Raw genomic sequence first — 17886 nt, 5'->3', positions numbered from 1 at the left:
GCCAGCGGGAAGGGCGCCGCCGCCTATTGGTCGAGCTGGCGCACGTGACCCCGCGCAGGGGGAGCGGCCCGCGCGCCGGGTCTCCCCGCAGCCGCTGAGGGAGGGGCGCAGTGCTGCGCTTCCCCCGCGGCCCGACGGCGGGGGCTGCCCCCGGGAAGGGGCGGCCGGTGCCAGCGGAGCGCACCGGTCAGGGGTGAGGGGGCGGCCTTCTGCCTCCGTGAGAAGCGCCCCGGTTGCTCAGTCGTGCTCCCTGCGGCAGTCAGTCAGGGGCGGACCTGCCGCCTGGGTCGTGACGCGGCCTTTCGTCCTGGTCGGGACGTAACTGCCGATCTGTGCCCGGGCCGAGCGCTGGGGGCCCGGAGGCCTTCAACCTCCAAAGGCCAAAAGGCAGAGAAACAAAAGCGTCTGCGGTGTGAAGTAGCAGCCGCGTTAGCGGCTTTGAGGAACTAAGTACCGTTGATCTCTGTCTAAACTCCCATCTAAGCCCTGCTTTAGGAGGCTTAGGATCCGCCTGTGAGGGCAGTGCAGCAGGCCCCAACCCGCGCTAATGCCCTCGCTGCCGTTACAGCACGTGCCGCTGGCTCCAGAGCGCGCCTGTGCCGCCATTCCCGGGGCGGCATGGTGGGACCAGGCCTGTCCTGTCAGTGCACAGCGTGGATGCAAAACATGGCTGTTCCACCTCAGCTGAGATGTGCTGCTGGCTGGGGACACTACTAAGACGTTTTAGGGTGAGTACAAGCAGATTAGCGTAAACTGGGAATTGGTAGTTTGTAGCACAGACACTTTGAATGTTGCCCAGCAAAGCTAGTAGGGTAGGAACTGCAACATCTTGGTTCCTGTGGAGTTCCGAATTCAATGAAAGTCCCTGCTTCACAAAGAGGTGAATATATTTCTGATATTTCTTAGCTTCCTGTCTCAGTGAGAAACGGTGTGTATTGCCTTATAGTGAGTTGCCACAGCACAGCACCTGTAAGTATGTAGAAAGAAAATTACAGGTTGGCCCACTACCCTTAAGTTTTCTGAACCCTGTATTTAAATTACCCTCAGCAGAACTAAACTGACCTGATTCAGCCAGAAACCAACAATCACATAGTTGCAATCAAGGGATAGCTCTAGAAAGTGTTTCTTATCACTTCTAGTTACTTCTTCTGACTAATTATTCATACTTAAAACATTGTTGCAGGTGTAACCCCTGTGCCAGTAAATTTATTGTGAGGACTTCAGGATTCGGAAGCTGTCTCAGAGCTCTAGGTAAGTCCCTCTCTGGATATGAATTTGTAAGGCATGTAGCTTCAGGTTATTTCAAGTGGGGTTCTCTGCAATGACCATTTTCTACAGCTAGGCAGGTAAGTCAGATCAGTTCTTTCTTGTCATATAGCCAAAAAGATGAAGTAGCATCCAACCTTTACATTTTTACCACCTGTATCAGCGGAATGTATGTCAAGCTCAGTTTTTTCTTTTCTAGTACAGAATGTAAGCTGGCACCTCTGTTAGCACAGCAAACCAGTGATCGGTATCCTTCCCAGATGAGCATTTTAATAATTCAGATAAAATCCTACCTGCACAAGCTTTCTTCTGTCTACCCCATAGAAACTTTGCATTGTTTGTCTCCTCTCTGGCTCCATGAAACTTTGTCTGATAGTGGCACAAACTCAAGAGCAGGAATGCAGAGGCCACCTTCTCTGTCCCTTCCCAAACCTTCCCTATAGAATAAATTTCTGTCCTAGCAATGTTCAAATGGGAATTTGAATCTCTTTACATGCAGGTCAGAGTGTCCTGTTTCCTTGGGCAAGTGCTGCAACCATTGAGTTACTACCTACAAGACTGCAAGCAGATCTGCTGTGTTTCTGTTTTCTTGGAGCAAAAGGGCTGCCTCTTTAACTTCTATCTGAACAAACTCCTTAGCTGGGCACTGAGTCTGCCTACAACCCTGGGTATCTTGGGGACTTGTGGGAAAGCCCATGTCACCAGTGGATCTAAGTACAGCTTAATTTTGAGATGGATCCTGGAGAGATCCAGGAGAGATGCAAGTCTGGTCATGAGCAGAACTTACAGGAACTTCAGTTATCATGGAAGCTTCACCATGAACATGAAAATATTTAAGGGAAGAGGGGGAGAGTATGGACAGTTGGTACAAAAACTACACTTAAGAATCAGATAGTAAACATGCTACTTTTATTCCACACTGGTCACCTCATGGTGAAAAAGAACATTTGCTTCTTTGCAGTGTGAGAGGTTAGCAGGTTCTAGCAGGAAAAGCTGTCAGGTGCCTGGTCAACCGTGCCAGTAGATGTTGCCAGGTCTGTTTATGTTAGGACACTTCCACTTTAGGTGGTCGTGGAGAAGAATATCTGAAGGTCTGCATTTTGAAGTTAGCTAATTGGCAGCGGGGTGCCTTGGTTATTTTGTGGATTTATTGTTGAGCTTTTTAAGGAGTTTGCAGTGATCTGAACTCAATTATTCAGATCTTGAAGAGTGGTGCTCTAATCAGCCAAGTCTTTCTTTGTGGGATGCATGAATTTAATCTCGAAGTCACTGGCCTGATACCTCTCAGCTGAAAGACTTTGGAAAAACATTTGTTCAAAAACATCATGTTAGTTTCACCAAAATGCACAACTGTCACTAATGTTTCATTTCAATGTCACTGTCTTTTTCCACAGTAATATGAAGGAAAACCAAGCAAGAAAAATCTAATGTGACCATCAGTCTTTGCAGATGGATGACAGTATCCATCTGCATTAAATAACTGGCAGATTTTGGACCTTACAATGCAGTAGCTTTTTTTCTGTCCTTGATTAAAACTTTGAGATGGTAATGTAATAAAAACATAATCTGATTAATTTATGCCACAATTTACATAAAATGAAAAGGCTATTCTAAATTCATGCTGAAAATAAACTAAATGCCACTTACAGCCTGTCTGCTGTCACAATATCCTTTGTGTTTTGTCCTCAGAATGTATGTTAGTTAAAATTAGTCTGTAGAATAGAACAAAAATAATAAATAAAACCATTGGAGGAGAGAAGGGCAAGCCAGAATGGTTATTTCCTTTCCAGAGGCAGAAATAGCAATACATTTCTGTTAGAAACATATGTTTTCTGTTATTTGTGCTCAGTGAGTGTCTTTGTGTTTGAGAAATCACTTCCACAGCTAAAAAATTTGGTTATCTCTTTCTAGCCAGTATGTATGATTAAAACTTAAACGGGATCTTTCCAACTTAAAGCACATTTTTATATAGCTAAGAAAAATGCTAGTGAACTTCCTTGCTGAATAAAATACCTGATAAAGAGGCCATTCTTCAAGATTCTACCTTACAGAAATGTGGGCGTGTTTTCAGTTGAGTAGTGAGTGTCAGGAAAGATTAGTATTATGTAAACTGATGAAGCAATATGCAGAAGTTCTCTCATTGTCATTGTTCAAAGCTCCTAACAGAATATTTTTGAAACACAATTAAGCAGCAGGGAAAAGGCAAGAGTAAGATATTATGAGATAATCACTCCTCTAGGCCGTTATTGAGCATTGAACTGATCGTAAAGGCCTAAACAGCCTCTTCATAGAATAGGCTGTTTAATGGTTAAGGCTGTAGAACTATTAGCCCCTTTTATCTACTCAGTCAGCTTTTGGTGTATTTGACATCAATGTATTTGCATCTGTCTTATTCTGCGGCCTTGGGCTTTCAAGTCTGATGGCTGGCCAAAAAAAAAAAGTCAGCTGCTGTAAGTGATTTTGGTTTTTCCTGTGAAATAGCAATTCCTGAGAAAAAGGAAAAGTTGGTATTCCCTCTCTGCCAACTAGTATAACGTATACATTAGCAAAGATAAGGGAGATTTAGAGATCAATTTAGTGCAAAGTTTTATTTTCTTTGTTTCATATTTGGTAGGTGTCAGTATGACTTGTTAGGATTCTAAAGATAAAGTTTTACCATATTTTAAATCAAAATAAATAATTTCTCAGGTTATTTTAAAATGTTGGGTAGGGGTTGCTTTGAAGCTGACAATCTTAAAGAAGAATAGTGATTCCAAAGTGTGTGTGCATGTGTGGTTTGGGGGGGGTGGGGGTGGTGGGCAGGCTTTAGACTAAGAGGCCTCCAAGAGAATCCCCACATTTTGTGTGGATTGCCATGAATTTTACATGGACTACAACTCACTCTAACCGTTAGAATTTCAGGTGCAAATAGAGGTTTCCGTGGACCTGCTATGAGGCATGCCCTACAACCTCAGTCCAAGGACTGCAAGTCGGCATTTGGCATTGTACTAAAGCTCCTAATCTGTTCTGCAGTGGGGGCCAAGCTTCATGGAAAATTCTTCGTCCTTATGCTTGTGTCTACATATTTGCCATTCTGTTAAATTTTATTAATTTTAATTAAATTTTAAATTAAATAATTTAAAATTTATTAAATTAAATAGATTTATTAAATACTGATACTTTTTGTAAAACATAATTTAATGTGAGATACAAAATATCAAAAAAGTCTGTAAAATTCTATATATACATTATCAGCACTGAAAGTATTTCAGGTATCTGAATTCTCTTTTAATTCTTATTATATATTCTCCTACCTTCCAGAAAACCTGAGTGTTGTTTTAACTGCCTTTTTTGCTAAAATGCCCTTTTAATTGCCTAGAAATATATCCTAAGTTTGATTCAGTTCCAAGCACTTGTTCAGCAAAGCTGATGGATGATGACCCGTTTCTGGACCAGAGTTTATGACAAGAAAAACATAACCCTCCATGGAGTTTTCCATGACTTCTGGAGTGAAAATGCAATATCCTCTTTGTAGCATGGAGTGAGCAGATATTCCAGTCCCAGCTTTGCAACTAACTTTCCTGTATAACTTTGAACAAGTTGCTAAATTTCTGCTGTCCGTTCTCTTGCTTTGTAAAAGAAGCTAATGTTAACTTGCCACCCAATAATTTAATGAGTCTGAGTGAATGTTTGCAAAGTACTCTTAGAATGTCAAATGGAAAATGTTATGAAAGTCCAAGCCTGTGCTAGCCAAAGAGGATATTTACAATAGGTTCTTATTTTATGTAGTGAAATAAAAATGTTCAAGCGTATAACCAGATGAGACCAAGACCGATCTAAAATTAAATGCAGAAGGCATTTTTTGACCTTTCAACAGAAATTATATAAGCACTCTTAGGTTATAAATAGTCCTTTGTTTTCCTTCTCTTTGTCTAACACTCGGAAGAAACACAGGGTAGTTGTTTGTTATGAAGAGATAGGGCAATGCTTTAGAGTGGAAACAATTGTTCACTGTTCTTTATTTATACAGTTCCTATAACATTTGTAACTAGCATTTGTTGCTTTTCTTAGCACTTTTTTATCTTCAAAAAGCTACAGAAATAGACTTTCTAGTTCTGAAAATGACAGCACCAGAAGAAAACCAAAACACCAGCCCATTTCAAGTGTGAAAGTTTCTTTCCTCTTTCCTGGTTTGATATGTGACTGACGAGCAAAAAAGCCAATGCTAAACTATTGTTAAACTGGCACATAAACACTTGTATATTATTTCCTATTTTTATGATGAATCCTCAGAAATAAGACATGAAATGTGTCCACCCTTAAATAGAAGTATTTTTATTAACATTAAGGATAATGATATTGAATTCTTCACAGAATGATGTGTGTGTATGTGCATATTTCCAAATATGCTTAGTTTCAAGAGCAGTCATTTTCTTGAACAACCAATAAATGCTTAATTAATAGCAATTTAATTTTGTCTTTCAGAGAAAAAAAAAAGTTTAACAAACAGAAACCACCTGAAAACTTACCCTGGAGTCAAGTAATCGGCATCAGTGAGAACACAGAAGTATGAAAACACTTTTTTCTCTTTCTTTCTGAAAATATTTACCATTTTCTTACTCATTTTTTTTTTTTTTTTTTTTTTTTCTACTTTGTATGGTTTCTCTGGGGTTGGCACTATGGGAATGATGTCCTTGACATTAAAATATATGTGAGGTAAATGGCTTTATTAGTTACCACATTTTGTTTCATTTAAATTTTTAAGCAGCTTTCAAACCCTTTCATTTACTTAATAACTTTTCACTGACAGCAAGTACGATTCTCTACAGTAAATTGGAATAAATGCGCTGCAGCAAAGAATACACAACTAGGCTTCCGGAAAAAAAGGGATCCAAGTTTAAAAACCAGCTATAGTGCAGTACTGTCATTCTCCACAGGCTACTTAGAAATGCACTGGAGACCAACCAGGCCATGATTGCTTCAGAACTGAGGCTGGGGGTGGCCAGTCCTGAAACAATACCTCACCTTAACTCCCATTTCCCTTGGTTATGTCAAGAAAACCTGTGACATTATGTATAATTCCGTCCTGAGAGTTTAAGCAAATTAGACACTTGGGGTGAAATTCACACATAATGTAAGACCATGAATTTCATAGAACTATATCAAAGATTATTCTTTTCTCAGTGTTACATTATTTGATGGCTCTTTTACATAGTGATTTGTGGATTTATGAAACAGTTTAGTAGCCCCGACAACTTCATAATGTCCAAAAATCTTTCTCCCATCATGTATTTGAAATGTCTGCAATGTTTTAAATGTAATTAATCGAAGTTACTGGGGAAAGAAAGTTCTGTTGCTGTGACAACACAGTTTTGAGTTTCTTTGTTAAAACTGTCAACAGAATGCCAACTGATGCTAAATTTGATACCATTTCTATGAAGTGGACAATCATCCACAATGAGCTGGATTGAGACCACTTACCTAACAGTATTCTCAGGGCAGGAATTTATCTTTAGATGCTACTGCTAATGCCAGATTTTTATTAATAATCATGGACCTTTTCTTGAAATAAAAAAAATAATTGCTGACTTCAGAATGGTTCTGGTAAATAAAGCCTGTGGGGCCTGGCTTTATAGACTGAAATTATTATATTCCAGCATCATGAAGTAAAAAGCATAGCCAAGCATGAGTGTGCCATACTTGCAGGTGCTGTCAGAAGCAGAGGTGCCTATAGAAACATTAGTAGTTCTCTCTCTCTCCATTGGAATGATTTCCCTACCGTAGCAGAGGAACAATAAACAGGCCTTAAGCTCCTGCTGAAAACAGCAATATCTGCTAAAGAAAAGGGGACTTCTAAGATAAGCCATTGCCCCAGCTGAACACCGTTCTTGCTTCTCTCAGAGATTTGCTGTGTGGCCTCAAGCTAGCTATTTAACAGTCTTGTGCCTGTTATCATGTGTGTAAATTTAGTACACTTATACTGGTCTACCTTGGGGAAAGGCATGGGCCCAGACTGGTGTTTGAAGAGGAACGGAGATGGTTGCATCAATGGTGTCACATAAATGCCACGTGTTATGAACTTGGGCCCAAAGATGTGTGGTGTGGGCATGGTCCCAAAAGAGTGTTTGTGAAGGTGTTGTCTGCAGGAGTGGCAACACCAAGCACCTGCTGTGGGCAGCAAATTACACGCCAGCCTACTCTGCTGGGGCTCGCTGTGCCTGGGCTCCTGCGTACCTCAAAACTGGTGGAGCGAGCACGTCCCGGTACAGCGCAGCGTCACTGGCACACCGCCGTGCCGCCCGCCTGGACTCTGCCCCCCGGCCCTCACCCCGCTGCCGGCCGAGGGGATCTCGCACGCGCCGACAGCCTCGCAGCCCGGGGCCGTCCCGGGCCCGGTGATAAAGGCACCGCCGCTCCCCTCGGAGCACCCGTCCCGGGCAGCCGGCGGGGCAGCCCCCGCGTCCCCTCCCCGCCGCACATTGGCCGGGCGCGGCCGGGCCCGCCGGCGGGGCCCCGTGCGGTCACCGCCTCTGACCTTCCTTCCCCCGGCGCTGTCACCGCGGATCAGCGGGCGCGGCGCTGCAATGGAGCGGCGAGCAGCGACGGCAGCCGCCGGGAGAGGAGGAGGAGGAGGAGGAGGAGGAGGAGGAAGGGAGAGATTAGCGCGGTGCCGGCTGGCGCAGAGGCGCGGCTGAGCGCTCCAGCGGGAGCCCGGGGCCCTGCGGACCGTGCGAGTCAGCGGCGGAAGGAGCGGAGATGCGGCGGCTCCCGCCGCGCTGCTAGAGCTGCCGGCCACCCGCCCCGGAGGGGGGGAGGGCAGGAAGGTCCGTCCTGCTGGCTGCTCTGCGGGCGCAGAGGGCTCCTGTGCAGTCCCCTCCTCTTGCTTTTATCCCAGCCCCGGCGCAGAAGCCGCCGCCGCCGCCCCCTTTCCCTTCCTGCGCTCTTCCCACCATGAGCGAGGCTGTTTTCACCTTATAAAGATGGCGGTGTGGGATCGCTGCAACCTTTAGACTAATGACTGTCAGAAACATCGCCTCCATCTGTAATATGGTGAGTGCTGGCGGCGGGCGCGGCGGCGGGGGCGGCACAGCAGCCCCTCCGGGGGCAGGCCCTGCTGGGGCCGGCGGAGGGGCGGCCGGGGGGCTCCTCCCAGGGGCGCCAGGCATCCCTGCCCCCGGCGGCGGGGGAGCCGGGCAGGCTGCGCCGGGGCGGGCCTGTATGGAGTTGGCCGCCCGAGAGTGGCGACGTCCCGAGGAGTTTTCCCGGGGCAGCCCGGGAGTGGGCCGGGGGGACACGGAGGTGCTGAGCCGGCGCGGGGCCCGTGGAGCTGGGCTGGCCCCGGCCGGTACGTCTTGCAGACGGAGCCGCAGCCCGCCCTTCCTCCTCCCGCCCTAATAATCCTGCGAAAGGACCCCAAAGTTGGGCTTTGAATCCGCATTAAGTCAGTGACCCCATTTCACCCTCACAAGCAGGCTCCCTGTGGTCTCATGGGTCCAGGAGCTCTCCAGGTTACACAGAAAAGGAGGATGTTTAGATGCCTGGTAATACGCTTTTGGATCCTGATGGTACCTGTTCTGGGAAGTCTTGGCTTTAGAGCTAACACCAGGGTTTAGCTTCTACTGCATGGCACTCCGGGAGGACTGCTGTTCGTTAAGGACTCGTGAATCACTTAGCTTTCTCTAAATCAGACTAGGCGATTAGGAAGGAATAAGGAAACTGATATTTTTGTTTGTTGTGTTCAGATTTTGCCATTTTCCTCCTTAGGAACTGTTGAAAGGACACTTTCTGCGTTGTGCTTGGGTCTAATTTAAAGCCTAACAAACTTGGAGCATCTGATTGGGTTTAGATTTTTGAAACTTCTTAGTGGGAGAAGGGATAGCTCAAACTTTGTCATTTGTCTGTCAAAGGTTTATTAATACAGTGGGGCAGTAACAAACTTGCCAAAGAAATCGGTGTGTGCTAAGCGCTCCAACGCAAACAGAAGAGAAGCCTATTTCCACACGTTTTGTTGTTTTAGTCTGTATTTTTCCCCCCTTATTTCCAGGTTCTTCAAGAGCAGCTACATGCAGTTGCCACCTTCCCTCCATGTGGTGCCCCAGCATGCCTTGTGCTGGTGATGCCACACATACCATTCATCTGCCCTGGAGAACGGAGCCTACCTCTAGGGTAAGGCAGCAGGCACAGCCCCAGAGGCCTGGCTCCTGTGCGGTCAGCAGCCGTGGGCTGGGGGAGGGAGTGCGGATTGCAAGCCTGCTCCCCTTCCACATGCCCACGCTTCCACTTAAGTGGGCTTGCTCTTTTGTTTCCAACCAGATGTCCAGGGCATCCCACGCACAGTTCTGATTTAAGTCCTAGTCCTCCCTTTTGAAACGCCTGCTCTGAAATGCAGAGAGGGAGCGTTGGATCTGGGGTTAAAAGAACTTAATACAAAATCCAGACTTGGGGTAAAATGATGTTGGTGCTCACCGTTCTTCACCAACACTAAGTAGCTTTCTAAACTTCTCTAAACTTTTCTAAACTTAATGAATTCCAGTCCTGTGGGCCAGGGATACTGCAAAGAAAGGTTTAGGAAACAGTACAGGAGTGAGGAGAAAACCTGGGTGCACTTACCTTCCTTCTGAGGTAGGCTCCGGTTTTTATTGCTGGTGAATGGTGGGTGTGATGCCCTGATGCCCTGCAGACTGCGTAAGAGAGCACCGCATGGAGGGGAGCTGGAGACTCTTGGGTGGTTGAAAGACTTTCGCGTTGGCATACAGTACTAGGAACTCCACTATTCATGCACCTGTATATGGTACACTTCTCCCAAAGACTGAATGGATTCACAGCAAAACTCATGAGGTTGTGCGAATGGTGTGCTGCTCAGCTGTTGCTGCCAGTATATCCTGCCAAAGTAGCATCCGAGGAATGGAGAGACTGAAGGGAAGAATTAGAGCCTCAGGCAGAAGAGGCATACAAAGGCTCATAGTTCAAGGCCAGTACTGTGACAGAAGGTGAAGTTGGTTTAACAACAGTAACGTTTTAAAGCTATGTATTCCTTGTGGTCTGTGTACTTAGTTTTTAGAGATGTTGTGTTGTGCTGATCGCATTCAGTCTTTTCTGGATAACCCACAGGGACTAGAAGTTCTTTTAGGAAAAAAAGCTGAGATTTTCAGACATCTACAGGAATTTGAGGCTGTAAGAGAAACATAAATTCTTGGAAGTATTTGCAACACTGCATTATGGCTCCTCCAAAATATGTCTGCTTAGATGAGGTGGTACCGGACTTGAACTCAGTGGTCTGTAGGAGGAGCTATGACAACCCTCCATAAGCGTGGGACTTGGGAAGGTTAGAAAACCTTTTACCTGTATAACGCCTGAATATTTGCAGGACTAGTTTGATTTAGGGCATCTGTAGAAATCTACGAGACAAAAACGTTGGATTCCAGACCTTGCTCCTGCACTATAACATAGTGCTTGAAGAATTAACTACTTACAATTTGTGGAATAAGAAAAATATGCATAATTCTTAGGTAATATAATATATTTTGGTATATAATGCTGCATAATAGTATGTTTCTAAGTTTTTAACCTCATTGAACATAGGAATGAAAAAAAATTTGCTGTTCATCTTTTTCCATTCACATTCCACTTGAGAGTGTTCATAGAGATTTTGTTGTTGTTGTTTTTTGTTAAATCTTGAAAAAAAATGGATGATGCCTGGTTGATTTTATTGGGGGGTGGGGGCTAGGGGCTGGGGGAGAGAGACAGAGGTGAGGATTGGTCCTGAAATACTTGTCCTTCTCTGAATGCAACATACATTATGTTTTCAATGGTAGTCTTTTCTTGACAAAGTTTTTTCTGTTTGTTTGTCCAAGTACTTTCATGTCCTGAAGTGGAAAAACAGATGAAATTGAGCTGAATGAATTTAGCTCAGAGGAACCTGGCTACTCAGCATTTTAGGATGTATGTTTGCTATTCAATTGACTGCCTGAGGTCTAGTATCTCAGATTGTCATCTTGGTCTCCTGAAGATGGTAGAGTTTCAGTCTTTTCCAGAAAGGATCAAAACAAATGTACTGAAGCAAGGAAGCTAGGGACAGCATTTAACCTGCTTGCAGAAGAGATCTAGTACTATATATATTCACTGGGTAAGCTCTCACATGCTGAGGCAGACACAGTAGGAGCTAACCGTTAAGAAAAAATGTTAGGTGCAAAGTTTCTACTTGGCACATTTATTTCTAGTAAATATTAAAATGCACAACTTTCTAGAATTAAACAAGATTCCTTTATTGTCTTTTACCAGGTTCATCCCCCTAGTTATAGTAACAATAGTCCTAGCTATTATTCACTGATTTGGTTAATGAGACCAAAGAGTTAAAACTTGTTCTGCTGGGGTGGAGGGGTTGAAGGCAACAGTGCCTGAAGGAATTGGTGGGACTCTTATGTGGACACAGTGGCCACCCTCACTGAAACGGGAGGTCTAGTCCCCAAGTTCCTCTTGCCTGCCTTGCAGACATGGGAAAGTTCATCCACCCTGCGTGTGAGGTCCACCACAGAAGGATGTATACAATAGGTAATCAGCTTTTATGTAGGACAGGTATAGTAGATGTGAACAAGCATAAGATACGCTCAAGAAACCCTGTTTAAGGAATACCAACAGCTGGTACCATGTAATCCTTGCAGACTGTAGCACAAACTAGGGATGTGCTTTTAGCCTCTAGGATGCTGTAATCCTCTTTTTTTTATTGTTTCTGGAGATAACCTGATGACTCAAGTACAGAATGCTGCTTCAAAGGCAGATAGGCATACTGGCATTTAAGGATCATTGCTTACTGACATCCTTTGCAGTATGTTTCTCTGTTGATGAACTTTTGGTACAGCCTTGAGTTCTGAGTTAAACTCATGCTGCAGCGGTGGCCCAGGTATATTACTGTTACGTGCAGTGAAGGACATCTAACCATTTCAAAATGTATTGACATACATTTTTACAGAGAAGACTGACAAGCTCCGTGGACTCTGTCTCTCCTAAATACCTTTTAGTATTCTGCTGAGAACAGGTATTAATCCCCCTTTTCATAGTTTTGGATTAGTATTTCAAATAATCTGATCTGCACTTCAGAGCACTCCTCTGTCAATTTCATAAATAGGACATTCTGAACACAGTTGGATCACTTCTGATGCAAAGTATCATCTGAGATACCTCACAGTTGCTCCTGGTAGTTGCTGTATAGATATCTTTTGGGAAAAAAAAGTTGCAGTTCCTCAGATTAATTTGGTTCTTATTAATTGGGCTTTCATGTTACCCGTTCTTCTTGTAGTGTCTATGAGTTTCATAACAATCGGTGGTTTTATTTGAGAAAGCATTCACACAATTCACCAGGAATTATGTGAATACCTGTGAATTTCAGCTTTTTAAAAACAAACAAAAGTTTCTAACCATCCTAGAAACTAGTTGTAGGGAAAAGCCTAAAAACCTGGGAGTCTCTACTTTCAGGAAGCAAGTAAGAATAACTGTTGGATTTTTTGTTTGCTTGCCTGTTTTTAATGTCATGATTTTAGAGACTCATTGCAGGATATGTTTGAATATAGAGCACTGGCAGAATGAGAACTCAAGCTACAAACAGATTTGGAAAATACTTGATATAAAACAAATTACAATTGTAATGCTCTAGAAATAGTCAAATTCTGCTTTGTACAATAAGTGTGTTACTGGATTACAAAATTGATCACTATGACTTTCAACTGGATTTATTCATTTGGACAACCTGTGGTGTATATTTCTTTGAGATTTTTAAAACTTCTCATAAACAGAGATTAAGGCAGAATAATACATGAAGATAGTAAAACAGCTATCCAAAGGCATATTTAGATTGATAAAGGAAAACAGATTTTTACATCTGAAAAGGTTAGTTCCAGGCAGTTCAAACAATGCATTTTTAGAAGTATAGTCTCAAGAGTGCACAATTTCAGTATGACACGTATAGAAAACATAGAAATAAAAATATGAAAAATATAGAGAATGTGAAGTTTACTTACTGTAATACTTTTCTGAAGTAATGAGAAACTTGACAGTATGGCTGGAAAATGGATACTGGACTGGCAAGCAGGAAGTGTTTATTCCATCAAAAGATTGATTTTTTAATTTTTTTTGATAGAGGAGGACATGCAAAGTGAGAAACATCCTAATACATCATTTCCTATGTATGACCTGGACTAATGACTGAGATTTGTCTTGTGTAAACACCTTTTTTATGGCTAAAGTAGTGATCATTCACTTACTTGTTTAGAAGATAGGGACAACAGGACAGTTTGTCAATACAACGTGTAATCGATGTGTATTTCTTCTAGATGCATAGAGTCTGGCTTCAAGTTGCTGAATTAAGAGCAAACCAGTGGTTATGCTAAATACTTCAATAAAGGAACCTCTTAATTACAGCTCAGCAAGTCTGAGTAAGTCTGAATTGTGGAAGAAATGGAATTAAAAGCAGACTCTGGACCCTGATTAACTGTGTGTGGTGGGCAAGTGTCATGCAGGAGGTGAGGTTCTGATGGACTTGAAGAGCCACAGTCTGTGGAATGTAAATCATGGCCAGTCAGAGAAGCAGTCAGCAAAGTCTCTTCTGCTGAAGTTCCTTTAGCCTCATGAAGCTGTCCTTGGCTGCCTGTTTGGTAGATACACTTATACACATTTATGCATGTTACGTACTCTTAACACCACTGTACATCAGTACTTCTGCGGAAGGAACGAGCTTACAGCTCCAGTGTCAGGGCTCCATTATAAGCGCATTCTTGGGTATGCTCAGCCTTTGCAGAGAAGACTGCTTTGCTGATGCTTTCAAGCCAGCCATTACTGGATATTGAGTGTTGTGGTTATTTAATTTGATGACCTAATAATGGTTGCATCTAAACTCCTAGGATAATAAAGTCTCCAACTGTCTACTGGAATTCCATTTGATAAACCTGTATTATTTCTGACGTATGCCTGTCAGACTTGAAGATTTCCAGTGATGGTGACTACATCATCTCTCGAGGCAGTCTATCTCAAGGCTTCAATATCCTTATGACTAGAATGTTTCCTAATGCCTAACCTGAACCTACATTACTGTAATTTGAGCTTGGTCCACCCTTGAGATCAAGAACAGGCTAGTTCCTTTCAGTAACAAACTATGTACTTGAAAATATTGTCATGCCCTGCCTTTTCTGTCTTATCCAACACAACCCTGTTCAACCCTTTTTTATAGGTCATTTTTCTCTAGTGTTTTGTCATTTTGACTGCCTTCTTTCAGATTCTCTCCAGTTATCTTCATCTTTCTTGAAACCTAGCACCCAAACCTGGATGTCTTACCAGTGACAAGTGAAACAGGAAAGTTACTTTAAGAACTTTGTAGACTGCTGTCTGTAAGAATTTCATTATGTTGTCAACATTTGTTGTTGTATTTTTTTGAAATTGCACAGCATAGCTAATGCTTATTCATCTTATACTACACTATGATACTGTGGTCTCTCGACTTTTTTTTTCCTTTTTTTTTTTTTTTTTTTAGCAGTACTACCTTAGCTCTTTGCCATTCTGTACATATACAGGGTACAGGTGATTCTTCTCTTCATGTGCAGAATCTTGCACTTGTCCCAGCTTTTTACAACAATTCTCTAGAAGAAAAACATTACTAAAAACTGACTGTCAAAACCAATTTTGAATTCTAAACATGTCTTGCAACATAACTGCAGCCCTCATAACTCATGTTACATTGAGATTTAATGAAGATATTCTTTCTTCTGTCTCCAGGTTATCAAAGCATACTCCAGCTGGTGCAGCTGTGATGAAGTCTAGAAGGTGCCTTGCCTTTAGAATGTTCTGAGCCACCACGTATGCTGTCTGGGTGGCCCAGACAAAAATGTTATTGAAGAAATTATAGCCTGTAAGCAAACCTCAGTCTCTTTTTCACTTGTGATGTCATCTTAAGGTTATGTCTTCTGAAGAAGGAAACTGGCCAAAAAAGAAAAGTTTTTGCTACTTGTTCCAGCAAAAGCCTGAGTGCCACTAATCCAAGAATAATTAAGCTGGGAATAGAGACAGACTCATGAAAGAATACTGAGTTGCAGTTTGGTAAAGGTTGTCTAATCATGGAAACTTTAAAGGTCATTTTTTTAAAAAAAATACTTAAGGATGTAGATACTGTACTTGTAATACTTCACTAGAACCTCACTTCCAGTACTTGGTTGCTTTATGCTTTGTGAAAACCAAGTTTTATAAGCTATATAAGACTGAGTGCCTTAAATCTTTATTCAAGATTTAAGGTTCAGGATTTCAGGCCTCTCAATTTTTCTCTAGTCACCGCAGAGTAAAGAGCTAACTTATTTAAGGTATATGTAATACTGAGATCTGTGATTAGGGATAGTTTAGTACATCCAGCAAAAAACAAGTTAGACATCTCCTTTCAAGGTTTTATCATTTGCATTAATGATCAGAAAACTCTTTGAAAAAAAGCACAAAAAGTTTATCTAGATACATTGTCTTAGAACACCTTTCCTCTAAAAATATGACTACACAGTGGGTTTTTTGTTAGCTAGTATCCTTTTGCTGTTTACTATGATTTCCTGTGGTTTTTGTAGCATTTTCTCTTTTATCTTTTTTCTTGTGGCAACAAAGACCCAAAATAGCTTAGCTGGAGGAACAATAAAGTATTTCTTTGCAGAAAGAAAAAAAAAAAAAGCTGATTTGGTGAAGTTCAACCATCTTGTGGGACTCACACTTTAAAAATTACAGAAACATTTTGGATTTGGCATTTAATATCAATGAGTTGGGAGGAAGGCTGCTTCAGTGGTTCCAATTACTTACCATAGGTGCAGTTGTCCCTGAGGGTGGTCACAGTCCAACACTGGGGACAGATGATGTGTCTGTTGAAAGCAGTTGCATATATACTGCGTGGTGTGATATTGCTTGCTCTTCTCTTACTCTTGCTTAATTTGTGTTGATTCTAGGAGCTAAGTTTGGGGTTTATTTACAGTTGATTCCTTTCTTTTGAGTTATCCATCAATGCCGTTTGTTGGCCAGGAGGCCTTACACATCTTTCTTTACCTTCTTTTTCCCTTCCCTTCCATATGCTTTGCTTTCCAAAATCCTGAAACTCAGGCTGCCTGACCCTGAAGCCATTTCTATTTTTATTCTAATTTCTCTTCTACCAGCCCAGACATCACTCTCAGTTTGTCTTAAGTCTTCAGTTTCTCCCTTCAGGAAACAACTTGTTTCTAGCATGTTGCTCTCACTCTCCCTGAATACTACGAAAAAAAAAAGTAGTTAACAGCTGTATATGATCTGAAGCCCTTTGTCATGGACCAGCCATCTTCTTTCATTGATCTCGTGTTCTTCATGTATTTGTTACGTTCCTGTTTTCATTGTTCAATTTTTATGTGTTTTTTCTTATATTTTTAAAATTTTCTTGTGAACAAGAGATTTCTTGTTATTTCTTAGTTTGTATATTATTTGTTGATGGTTACTCATGCTGTGTTTGCATTTATTTGGTGATACCTAGGTAATAAGTTTTCCATAGGTGACTTATGAAATGTCCTAATTTTTTCACTTGACTCATTTACTTTCAAATAAGCACATGCATATTTCTAGAAAGTTAGTGCCATTTTTTATAGCTCTGTCACAGTAGAAAATCTAGTCTGTTTTCTGCTTGCAGTATCTTTCATATTAGCTCTATTACATTTCTCATCCTCCATAGAATAATTTTATTTAGGTTATTTTGCCACATGTGACTTAATGATCTAATCAGATGCCTTTTTCTTTTTTTTTCCCTGCACTGTTACTTTATTTACATGCTAAAGTGCAAAGGAACAGGAGGTTTTTTTACTTAATCTGTTTCATGTGATGCAAAGAACAAATGAAACTCTTAGCAACATTATTAGAAATTTCAGCTGAAAAGAGAACTGGCAGACTTACCCATTGGAAGCCCTAGAGCAAAATAACAGAAGGAAAAAATACAGGTCATATGGCCAGAAAGTTTTTGGAGTGATGCTGTGATAGAAATTTTGGCTTAGCCTGAATTGACCCATGCTTGGCTTTGTCTCCAACTGTATGTCTTTGCTGTTTTATAAGGGCTCAGTACTGATTGTTGAATTAAACGGTGAATAATGGTTGTTGAATTAAGTGGTAAAACTTCGGAGAAATCAAGGTTTACCAACACCACAGAATACATAGTAGGAGTTTCCACATTGACCTAGTTCTTGTTTTCATAAGGTCTGGCCACCACAGTTACCTTGTTGCATTTCCTTCATTAGTGTATACTTTTAAGAAGGAGCCAGTCTCTTTTATTGTCTCTATACCCTGATATGAATTTATTTAATAGTCCCAGTTCCTTGACTTACGTCTGTCCTCTTTTCAGGCTCTGTGGCTGCACTGCCACTCTTGCTGTTTTATTATGAAACTACAGTAGACTCAGCTGCAGTAGGATATTGCTCCCAGCTGAAGCATGGGACCGCTTATAAAGTCATAGAGAATGGATTGCTTTAAAAATGTTTGAGCAGGTTTTCACTGCAGAAGTGACCAAAATGACTCGCTGGGAGTGGGAGCAAGAACCACCATGCTTAAAACTATGTTAAATAGTCATGGTTGATTTTTGCTGCAGATTAACCTCAATAGGCTAACATGTTTTCTGTGATT

General features: G+C 42.0%; 1 protein-coding gene and 1 long non-coding RNA gene across 3 annotated transcripts in view; both read left to right on the top strand.

Moving 5' to 3' along the window:
• The first annotated feature begins 69 nt into the window (after nt 1-69).
• Nucleotides 70-5969, top strand: LOC121088913. Its single transcript, XR_005828071.1, has 3 exons — nt 70-728; nt 1184-1251; nt 5731-5969. It is a non-coding gene; the product is annotated as an uncharacterized LOC121088913 (long non-coding RNA).
• Nucleotides 5970-7888: 1919 nt separating this feature from the next.
• The window catches only part of USP46 (ubiquitin specific peptidase 46), a 28017-nt gene continuing 18019 nt past the window's right edge, over nt 7889-17886 (top strand). The window contains exon 1 of one of the 2 annotated variants that reach the window (XM_040595578.1): nt 7889-8295. In XM_040595578.1, the coding sequence (XP_040451512.1) occupies nt 8260-8295 (36 nt within the window). In that variant the 5' untranslated portion in view covers nt 7889-8259. Of the gene's footprint in view, nt 8296-9302; nt 9412-17886 lie in introns of those variants that run through there. The other variant, XM_040595568.1, reaches the window with a different exon arrangement.

The sequence above is a fragment of the Falco naumanni genome, chromosome 1 (assembly GCF_017639655.2).
Source record: "Falco naumanni isolate bFalNau1 chromosome 1, bFalNau1.pat, whole genome shotgun sequence".
NCBI lineage: Eukaryota > Metazoa > Chordata > Aves > Falconiformes > Falconidae > Falco > Falco naumanni.
The sequence above is the reverse complement of the archived record's forward strand: the minus strand, read 5'-3'. Positions and strand labels throughout refer to the sequence as shown.